This window comes from Chaetura pelagica, unplaced genomic scaffold, assembly GCF_000747805.2.
Source record: "Chaetura pelagica isolate M959 unplaced genomic scaffold, ChaPel_1.0 scaffold725, whole genome shotgun sequence".
Lineage (NCBI taxonomy): Eukaryota > Metazoa > Chordata > Aves > Apodiformes > Apodidae > Chaetura > Chaetura pelagica.
Genome location: NW_009953490.1, coordinates 55970 through 67388, shown reverse-complemented (window position 1 = coordinate 67388; position 11419 = coordinate 55970). Strand labels below are relative to the sequence as shown.

At 45.9% G+C, this 11419-nt stretch overlaps 1 protein-coding gene across 1 annotated transcript; it reads left to right on the top strand.

Moving 5' to 3' along the window:
* The first annotated feature begins 5539 nt into the window (after positions 1-5539).
* MGP (matrix Gla protein) lies at positions 5540-8891 on the top strand. The gene is made up of 4 exons (XM_009999014.1): positions 5540-5687; positions 6466-6501; positions 7653-7728; positions 8515-8891. The coding sequence occupies exons 1-4, from the start codon at positions 5627-5629 to the stop codon at positions 8651-8653; spliced, it is 312 nt and encodes a 103-aa protein (XP_009997316.1). The 5' UTR covers positions 5540-5626; the 3' UTR covers positions 8654-8891.
* Positions 8892-11419: the final 2528 nt, after the last annotated feature.

Here is an 11419-nt window from a genome sequence, read left to right as displayed (position 1 = left end):
CTGCCCCACTCCCATGGGCAGGAGAAAGTCACTGGAAGTCATCACCTAGGATGGAAAGGGGCATTTCTAAAATACACCCTGAGCTAAAATGTTGGAGGAAGCAGGAAACAATAATAATATGTGAGCTGGCAGGTGAACCTTCCTCCTCCACAGGAGACTCACACTATCTGTAAGCATCAGACAGTGGTTGCTACAATAACTTCTAAGGCTATATGTAGATTAACATTGTAATAAGTTTCAATTAGAACCCGTATGTATTTTTGCACTAGAAACTTCTATTTTTGCACAAAGATGTAATGCTGGGGGCAAATTTCTTCTCAGGGGAAAGGTGGGTACATATTTCAAAGATGTATGTTTAAGTATTTTTTTGGAAAAGAAAACAAAAAACTCATTTGTTATGAAATGACTCTTCTCTTCCCATCCTACCACTGAAATAAAAATTAATAATTTCAGTTATTTTGAAAACAAAATTGTTCAATTGCTGTGAAACTAGATTTATCCTGTTTATGTGTTTCCCTTTTCTTTTAACCTTTGGAACTTTTAAAATCTAGGTTTGGAATGTTTAAATATGTGTGTTTTTTTCCAGTTTGAACTAATTTTTGAACTAGTTTTAGGATTAATTTGGGGTAGCTGAGTCAGTTTGCTGTCAGAGCAAACGTACAGTTCAGATATGTGTATCAGGTTCCTTAAATGTCTGAAATGTGTTCCATTTATTTTTATTTCATAGTTTTTTTGACTAGCTCCTGTGTTTAAAAAACATCTCCCTTTCTAAAGCTTAGTGTCAGTATGCTAGTTTTCAGCACGATTTATTTCATGAGGTTGTTGACTTTAATTACATTGTGGATACTCAGACACTGTTACTTAGTGGCTCAATTATATTTATTTCTTGGATCAGTTCCTAGGTATTACTTAGGACTAAATGAAAAAGTAAAAATAAAGTCTTGTTTTCTCATGTGCTGTAGAACTAGTTGTTCCAAAAAGCACTTGTTTATCATGTTGAGAAATCGCTTCCTAAGCCATAGACCACGTGGTGGTTGACTAACTTGCATCCTGAAACACAGGAGCAAGCTTGGAAAGGCTGTCCAGGTCGATGAGTTCAGTTATTTGATACTCTGGACAACCCAGCTTTGGAAATCCTGCTCTGTTGCAGAGCTAACGGGGTTCATCCCCTTCCTGCAGTGCTCAGTGACTGCTGAAGCATTCTTGGGATGGGCACTCAGTGAGAGGTACATTGGTATGGATTATGGCCCTAAAGACACAGGGGCTGGAAATGAGACTTCTCCTAATTATGAGGGCTTTGGGTTCTGAAACGGCTCCTGGAGGGGTACTGGGAACAAAACTTAATTGTTAGTCAATGCAGAGACAATGGACAATGCAGAGAAGGAGAGGCTTGGTGACTCCCACAGGCTATGGTGAAAAGTGTCATTTTGGAGGTGACTGCAAATCACCTTGCCTTGTTAGTCCTCATATACACCTTTTCCCATAGAAATTCTTGTTCCATGAACATGGGTGACCTGGGCCATACAGAGGCTTCTGCTGAGGTCTCACTGGTATCTTATCCAATCACACTAACAGGTGCCCATCTCTGCTAACACGTTTTCAGTAGACATCTCAGAATCAGTATTCTGTAACCACCTTCATGATTGTTGGTTCATAGCTGTTCCTTCTGTTTTGTGTTTACTTCCAGTTTATGAGCTCTTCATGTACAGCAGGATTCTTACTGCTGGTTCCCAGAGAAGATCTTGCCTTTGTGCTTTTGCATATTGTCCTGTTCCTGTTACTTCAGCTTTCAAGGCCATCCTTTTCCCCTGCATGAGCTCTATGGCCTTCTTTTCACTGCTGTTGCTTTCTTGCTTTGGGTTATCAGCAAACTTCCTCAACAAGTATTTCCTTTTTAAGTCAGTCATTTCCTGGACCACACACCAGCTGATTGGTCAGAGAATAGATGTGATGGGTCTTCTTTATTAACTTCCCAAGCCACTGATTCTGCAGCTGGTCATCCCCTCCATCTCACCTCTGCTGAGCTCAGTCCCTCAGGCTGTGCCTGTCCTTACTCAAGGTCTGGACCTACCAGCCCCCATGCTGAGCACTCACCAGGCATGGATCTCTGCTGAGCGAGGGAGCGCTCCTCTGTGTTGCTCCTTCCACAGTTCAGCATCCCAGCCTGGTGCACCACAAGTGCTCGTGGCTTGGGTGCAGGGAGGGCCAGAAGCCCAGTAGCCCAGTCCAGCAAGCACATGTTCTGGATTGTCTGACATGTTGCCCAGCACTTTTGTAGGCCTGGTGTGAGCAGTGAGGGTGCGCCTCAGGGGACTGGATTTGCATAAACCAGATCTTTGTCTCATAGGATTTGGGACTTTTGGAGGTTTCAGAGCTGCCTCCAAAAGCAGACAGCTTTGTCAGGTGAGCTTTTGATCAGACATAAGCCTGCTGTTAGGAGGGGGGAATCAGACAGCTGCAAAAGGAGCATGAAAGGGGATGGGAGAAGGCTCCTGGCCTCCTGCTCCCTGTGGAAGAACAGGTGCCCTGGCGAGCAGTGCAGCTTTAGTTAGAGAACAGCCAGGGAAGGATGGGGTGGAAGAGGGGGTGGTCTTGCTCCAAAGAAGAATTCTGGAGCTTGTCCTCAGACCTCTGCTCATTCACTGCTCCCGAGCACAGACAGGCAGCCTGGATGTGGCTGTGCCCCTACCAGCCCCTGGAGTCTGCTCTGGCTCTCTCCCTCTTGGCTCAGTTCCTTGAGGACATTCGTTTCCTGGCGGTGGGCAGAAGGTGTTTTTGACAGAGAAGGTGGTAGCCTGGGGGTGGATCGAGAGTGGGAGACAGAAGAGGGGAGGAGTCACTGATCAATGCTAATAAATAAAAGGCCCCTCTTCTTCAGTCCAGGGTCCAGGACGCCGGGAGAGCTGCCCCCTCAGACAAGAGCTGCAGGCTGGCAGAGAAGTGACGGCTGGTGAGTATGCAGGAACCGCCCTGCTTTTCCTGGACGGCTGCATGTTACTAATGCCTTGCTGGTGCTTCACAGCTGCAAAACGTTAGGAGCTGTTGTGTGCAACATTCTGATTCTCCACTCCAGCAGGAGACAGGTCAGAGGGCTGCTTTTCTATGGAGATTTCCTTGGCATTTGCAGGCAATTCATCTTTGCTTCCCTTTCTGTATTTCTAACCAGGGGATGCTGCTAGAAAGCAGGGGAGTTGGGCTCACTGTGTGCTACCTCTGGGGCAGCACACTAATGCTGGGGAGGGGAGATGAGTGCTGGAGAAGTATGGAGTGCAGGGACAGTGGAAAGGAGATGTACTTTTGCAGGGGCAAGTGATCCCTGAAGTTTTGTTGGTATAGAGCTGTATAGCTGATATGTTTATTCATCCCTTGGAAATTGCATTGCCTCTGTGGTAAGAAATGAAACATTTGGATTAAAGTGGTGTTTGTGGCTCATCTCTTGTGGCTGATGGCAAGGGATGCTCCAGACATTCTGAGATCAGAGTCCTCTGAAATGGACGCAGAATCTTCCAGGGAACAGAGGGGCTCTGTCCTGCACGAAGATAGTTAAGTAGAGTTTGTCTGGAAAGTCTGTTGGAGTTTCCTGCTGTTTAGCCTCACCTTCATTCCAAAGTACCCCCAGAATCTTCTTCTCTGTGTCCCACTGCTTTCCTGCTGGGCTCTCTCCTCCAGCATCTCCCTTCCAGCTTCTCTTTCTTGGCAGCTGCCATGAGCTTCCAGAGTGTACAAGACGTTCAGGAAACCTGTAAAACCCACATTCAATACTAACTCCAAAGCCATGGCCTTTAAAGAATGCAAACCATCCCAGAGCAGAGAATTCCCTTAAAGAGACCAGACTTGTAGGACATGGAGGGACAACAGAAAAGTCATAGTTCTCCTTGTGTCCATGGCAGACTTTGGGCTTTTGCCTGAGCACGATCTTGTTTTCCTCCTCATCTCAGACTGCACCAAACGGGCAGGACATGAGGACATTAATGGTGCAGGACTGAGCTGCTTTCTGCATAATGGTGGGATAATGGGTAAAGAAAAGCAGTTACTTTTCTTTGGTCTGAAGTTGAAGGTCCTCCTTAGTTTCTCTCCCAGAGAACATGAGCTTTTCTGAACTTGTAAAGCTCAGAGTAATCTTGTTCCACTGAAGTTTCACTTGCCACTGGGTAAGTCTTAGTCTCTGGCTAGCTGTCCCTGTAGTTCCTGGCTGTGTCACCTGCAGTGTGGGTCCCCAGAACACCACTCTGCAGGCAACAGCTGTGACAACACCACATTGGCTTGGGGGGAAATAGTCTGCACCCAGACTGCACTCAGTCTGTACCCTGTCAGTGAGAAATTCTGATGCCTGCATGTACACATGGGACAAAAGAAGCTGTCACAACCGCTTGGATCAGACAACAGTGGTGACTGTGCCTCATCCCCAGGCAGTGTGCATGGTCCCAGCCCCACCACTGCTATGGGGGAGGGCTGGCAGGCACTGGGTATCCACCTTCCCTCCCTGTCTTGCCTCTAGCAAACTACTCCCCTTTGCTTTTCACCAAGCAAGGATGCCCATCTCTGTAACTCCTTCCTTCTTTCACACCCTCCTATAGTAGCACAGAGCTGGAGAGGGGTATAACCCCATCTTTTGTTTGCTGCAGCTGACTGCCAAGCTCTTTAGGTGTTAGAAGGTGAGGTTATGCCACCAGAGACTGCTGGCCTGGGACATTCATCTCAGCTGGGAAAAAGCCCTACACTGACATCTGACTTCAGTGCCCAGTAGGGCAAGGACTGCTAGTGCTAGACCGGAGGGGCAGCTGTCCTGAGACACACAGTTGCATCTGCCTTCCCCAAGGTCTTGCCCCTTGGGCTGGAAGAACTGTGTAGGGTCAGGACCACAGTGAGGACTTGCAGAAATAGGGTTCTGGGTGCTGCTGTTATCACAGTGAAAAAATAATGACCCCTTCAGCAGAAGGGACTCTCCTAGGTTTGCTGCTGATCACTCCTGGAGCAGTGAAGTAGGAAAGGGAAAAGGGCAATAGGGTTGGATTCCTCCTCTGAGGACCAGCAGGCTGGGACTACAGCAGGGGCCAGCTGGAGGGAGAGGGGCTGAGTGAGAAGGGAGGGTTTGAAGCCTCATTCTCCATGTCTCTGTCAGCAAAGCTGACTGAACAGTCTGGGCTAGGTGTACCCAGAGAGAGGATGGTGAGGGCAAAGAGGGCAGATCAGAGGAAAAATTAGAAAGGCAAACATTTACATTTGGGATCAGCACACACCTCTCCTTCTGGGCCCCCAGCAGCCTCTGAAATTCCTTCCACTTGTGCAGGCCAACTTTTCTGAGTGTGGAGTGTTCATGACATACTTGCCTGTGCGTTACAGTCCCCAGCCCTGAACTGGGAGAGGAAGGGGGCATGGCCCCTCCTTCCCAAGACCTGATTCGATCTGCTAATAGAGGATGTTTTGTAAAGGCTCCATTAAGAGTGTGTAGCAGCCAGTCCTTGCCCTCCCCAGGCTCTTTCATGGCCCCCTCCTGGCTCTGTTTTCATAATAAACATTCCACTGCTAATTTTGCAGGCAGCACAGGATCTCCAGCTGCCCTCAGCGGGAAGAGTGAGACACGGCGAGAGAGACAGAGTGAGAGGTTCCTCCCTGCACTGGCACAATGCGCACTCTCCTCATCCTGACACTCCTGACTGTCTTGGTGGTGGCTGCTACCTGCTATGGTACGTGATCTTTTTTACTGGGTAGAGTGGTAACTCCAAACCTGCAGACATCTTTGGGTCTGTTCACTTGTTCTGCACTCAACTTAGTGTTGCATAACACGTCTTTAACTTTAACTTGATCTCTTGCCTGCTTTTCTGCCCTTGTGTCAGATCATCCTAGCCCTGTTTCAGAGCTGTCAGCTTCAGTCATTGTGATTTGTGGCCCAGGATAATTCAGCCACTTCCTCTCTGTTCCTGCTCACCTTGCAGGCTGCTGCTCCTCTTTCTGCCCCTCTGTTGTCTGGACTACAATAAGAATTCTTATTCCTAGTTCTTCCTTGTTAGCAGGGAGATTTCCCTTTCTCCATCATATCTGCCCCCTTTTCCTGTCAAGCACACACTCCCATACTGATGGAATTAAGATGTTGTTTCCTGCCAGAGTCAAGCACATCTCACTGTACTAATCCATTCCCTAAGCATACAAGCAGGCTTTGAAGGTAAGCAGGTATCTGTAGTGTGAGGAACATGAAGGTGAGGAATTGTACCTGAGAATCACACGCTGGAAGACCAAGCACAAGCCTTGAAGTCCTGGCTGAGACACCAGGTTGCTCCATTTTAAACTCCTGAACACTCTGAACTCCTCATATAAATGCTAGATCATGCCTTTCTCTTTAAGTAGGTGCATTAAAACCCAGTTTCTCTGATTTGTGTGTGCATGTTCTATTGATCTGTGGCTTATGAAAGACTGTGAATCCCATCAATATAGTGTCTTACCATGTTTTGCTCTTTCTTTCCCCAGAGTCCCATGAGAGCATGGAATCCCATGAGTATCTCAGTAAGAAACTGCTTTTCTATTTTCTTGAAGTGTGCTACAGACATTTCCTTGTTCTTTACTGTGGAGATTAAATAGGCAGAACCACTCAGCCCAGGGAAATTGAATTTAGAGGGTGATAGAATGGCAGGATGAATAGGAAGAGTCTGAAAAAAAGAAAACAAAACTTCACATGTCTGGGAAGAAGTGCATATGAATTTGTTTTACAAAGAATATAATGAGTCTTGGACAACAAAGAATCATGAACTTAGTGCCCTGTTGCATTCACTTAAAATGGTTAAGTGATACTAGAAAAGGACATTGCTCAGAAAGCTCTGTGATGAGCATTGAAGAAGGTAATGCAGAAGCTAGGGACATGATCTGTACTTCCCCAAGGATGGGGAGAGCCTTGCTCCCAGCACCTGGGAAGAAGCAAGTGGGATATGAGGGCAGGAGGGATCCTGGATCTGGAAGGTAGCGTGTCAGAGGAGAAGCATGAAAGGGCGGGTGGAGAGTCTCACCATGGAACAAGCAATAACCTTGAGAGATTATAGAACAGACAGTTTGAAACTATAAAGAAATTAGAACATCTAGGAGAAGGAATTAAAAAACCAGCTGGTCAGAAGCACAAAGGCACATGTGGGAGCTAACACCAAAGATATTCACACACTCATAAACTCTGCAATAGTACGGTGATGTTTCTCAAAAAGGACAGAAGGGACTTTCAGGTACCTCAGTCCAAATCTGCCAGACAGACAGTGACTGCTTAGCCTTGGCGGCAGAAGGACTTACTCAAGTCCTTCCTAATTTTGTTTATAACTTCACATTCCTACTAGTTATAATGAGCATGCCCAGATCTCCCAGGGTCTGCACAGCTTGGCACCTACTTCTTGGTCAAGCCTCACTGACTCTGAGTGGCTGTAGCAGCAAAATCACAGTAGCTTTACCCCAGATGGCTTGAGTAACAGCAGAGCTAGAGCAGCATGTGCACTTCCATATGGGCTGCACAAGTCAGAGGGAGAGCCCTTGTGTGAGCCCGTGGGGTGGACAGCAGGGAATATTAAAAGGTCTGGGTTTTACTGTGCCTGGGAGGGCAGACAAGGAGACTGCAACAAATATGGAAGCTGGCCTTGAAAAAGTGTCTATCCATTCTGAACACCCCCTTGTCTTCACAGATCCCTTCCTCAACAGGCGAAGGGCCAATGACTTCATACAAGCTGACACAAGACTACAAGGCATCTCTCGGGAGAGGTATGTTATGGCCTTAGGACACTGAGGATGGGAGTGGGGAAAGGTCTCCCCTTGCCAGGCACAGGGGAGAAAACCATGGTGACTTCTGAGAAGCCTCAGCCTCTCTCTCACTGTAAGGGGCCCATGAAGTCCGCAACCCTGGGCGAAGACAGAACTCAGGTGACAGAGAGTGAGTTCTTGTGTTTGAGGACATCATGAGCTGGGAAGGCTCTGCTTCATTTTTCTGAAGGGAACATCAACAGAAGGAGAGGGAATCAGCATGAGAAGGCCAGAAACGAAGCTCTGTTTGAGATCTTCTTCTATTCCTCAGCTCTACCGCAGAGTTTACATGACCTGCTCTGAATCACAGGGCTGTCTGGGGGCCTCCTTGTCTCATCCATAAGAAGCAGATATGGGCAGTCTCATGCCTCATGCAGGGCATCTGAAAATAAAGGCTGAAGCACAAAAGTTGTCTCCTAGCAAGGTGTCAAGGCAAACCTTCTCTGTAGTACCAGGTGACCCCTTTTCAGGATGTTTCAGGTCTTTGTTCCATGTGTAGCTTTGGGCAAGAGCAGAAGAGCTGAAGGCAGCAGACTGGGGGGCTGTGGAGGGAGGTCTCTTCCTCAGGCTGAGGCAGGAGCCTCTGGGTGCAGTGAACACAGAACCTGATCTGCTAACATCTTGCTCGCTGGATGATGGAATCTGGTGGTGAACCCTTAATCCTGTGGAGGACTGTGGGGCAGGATAAAGCCATAGACAGATATTTAAGATGACAGCACTTACCACTCACCTGTCCTACTTTTGCAGGATCAGGGAGCGCATTAAGGGACCCCAGGAACACCAGAGGGAGGCCTGTGAGAACTTCTACCCCTGCGAACTGTACGCTTTTCGCCATGGCTACGCTGCTGCTTACAAGCACTATTTTGGGAAGAGAAGAAATAAGTAAAGGATGCCCTGCCCCCACCCTGGGGCCTGGAGCCCAGGGTACCCTCCCCAGAAATGCAGTGGCTCTGAAACATACTCGGTTGCTTGTGTTCTTCTATGTTATCCTGCCTGCTGCTTCTCTCCCATGTAGCCATGGATTCCTACACTGTGTTAATTAGCGCTGAGCTGATGTAGCAGAGATCAGAGAGAGTTCAGGATGTGGGTGTTTACTACACAATAAATCGCTGGTTTGATACTATTTTCTTATGAGTCATTGTGTTTTGGGAGTGGGGGGGTTGCAATGTGCAATTTTCCAAGAAGCAGCTGAGTTTGTCCTAGAATCTCGTACAGATTATGGAAAACGTCACTACCTTCCAATCACGGTTTGAAAGACCTAAAATGCTTTTTGTTCCACGGTCTGCAAGTGGCTTCTTTTAGAAGTCACTGGCAAATCTAATTTCCCAGTCTGAAGACATTTTAAAATGGCATGGTGCTCAGAAAGCAAAGCAAGATGCACTTTTTGAAAATGAAATCTATAATATCTTTCCTCATTTGGGAAATAAAATTCAGAAGGAACCTATTTAATCTTGAAAACAAAGGTAGGGCAGGAGTTAAGTGACAGAAAAAGCCTATAAATTGCATCTTGCCTACCTTTAGGCAACTCTCAGGTCCTGATGTAGGGTGCTCCTGTAGAAAGTAGTGTGTGATCTGGACTTCACTCATATTTTTGGAATCCCCTTTCATGCCCTTTTTTCTACTTGCAATGATTTTGGTAGTGCCAGAAAGCTGCAGAAATCAAACGTGAAGGAGGGCTTCAGGTGGTAAATAAAAAAAAATAAAAGAAACTGAGTGCTTGGGGTTAAGCTCAACTTTATTTACCTAGAACAATTTTATTTTACTGTTCATAACTCATTTGAAATCAAGATGTGGCCTGACCCTGTGCACAGATTGCTGAGCACCTCCCAGCCCACTGAGGAGTAAGCATGACCGTCTTGTCACCAGCACCAGGTCACCTTGTAGAACCTGTCCCCAGGCCAAGAAGCATCAGTGCTGACATGCCCAACAATGCAATACTGCTCCAGGCTAGTCAGCAGCCACAGTAGCTCAGAGACCCCTTGGTGTGGGGTGTGTGGGAGACATAACATCTATCTCAGCTCAGCACATCTGGTTTCAATATTCACATCTGCAGGCTTCCACAGTCACCTGCAAATTATAGAAGTGGGAAAGATTCATGGCACACTATCAAAGGCAATGAGGTATAAATTATCAAATTGTTGACTATTCTGTGAAATTAAGTCTAGAGTTAAATCTACCTGCCACATTAGAAGCACACATCTTCTTGCAAAATATGCTTCAAGGCTTTGCCAGCTTTGAAGATGAACTTCTGGAAAGAAATTAGATTTATTTATTAAAAACACTTCTGATTGGAAACTCCACCCTGACAGCTGCTAAAGCTTTGTACAAAGGAAAAACTGAGAGATAAATGAGTTTAAGGAAAAGAAGCCATGCGGATTTGGTATATTTACACCCACACTTGCTCTGCATGTTCCCAGGTAGGTGAGTCTTATGATCATGAACCAGGGCAAAACTTTCATAACCTAAAGTCAACAAGTGTGCTGTGTCTGGGTTTGACTAGGCACTGTGACACTCCCAAAATGGAAGGCACAGAGCTAGTGCTGTCTGAGCCTCTGTCCAGAAATATCTGGTGATTCCAACCTTGGGTTTACCAGTAAAAATAATAATACCAGAGATTTATGTGGGATTTTGTCAGTGTAAGCAATAACCAAACATGTTTAAGAGACTACATGCTGATTAGAAAGCTTGGGAAAATTTGGGAAGAGAAGTAAAGCTGTTTGGATTACTAGAGTTGTGTATTTATATTGTTTAAAGTTTTCTTTTGGAAGCATAAATTTCCTAGAATACCTATTATTTGTTGATTTTTTTTTTTATTTTAGAACTGTTGCTTTTTAAGATACTGGATGCTAGAATTTTTTTATCTGCATATTCAATCTTTCCTGGACTGTAGAATAGTTTTAATTCCACCACCATGCCCCTTCCCCCCAAATCCTGAAATATCTCTAAGCTAAAATACAGTGTTTCTCGGGATCAGCAGAATTCCTAATGGCTCTGACTGTCCTTGGAAGCCTTGTAGGCTTTAATTCTGTAACCCTTGTATATCTCATCTGCATGGGGTGTCAAGGAGGACTAAACGTGAGGTGGAGGAAAATGTGAAAATGGGTTTGGGGAGTATGGTGTTATTGGCAGCTAGGCTGTGGAAGAGCCCATGAAGGACTCTTGACATACCAAGTAACCACAGCCGCTTAGGTCCTGAAGAATAAAACAGTTTTGGAGTTCCAAGGTTTATTTGATTTTTAGACAAGAAAAGCCAGACTAACAGCCTCTGTATTAGGAAGACTTCCAGGAAAAAAAAAAAAAAAAAAAAGGATTCTTCTCTGAACTAACCACCAAAGATCCCAATGGTATAAAAATCTCAGCTCTCCCAAGTGGTTTGGTCAAATTGTCTGAAGTGAAAATCTACTATGCGTTTGCCCTCTGCAAACTGTTTTGTGGATTTTTTTACCCTTCAGAGGAGTGAGCCAGGGTGGGGTGGGGGAAAAGGGTCACCTCTGGGTTCAGCTTAACTTGATTTTCCACATGAGAGAACTCCATCACACAAAAGAAGCTGCTCTGCTTCAGGGTGTGCTGGTCTCTCCCTTAGCTTTCCAGCAAGATGCTGAATGACTTTAATGTTTATAATAAAAGCTTTTATTTTTTGCCTTTTTTCTTT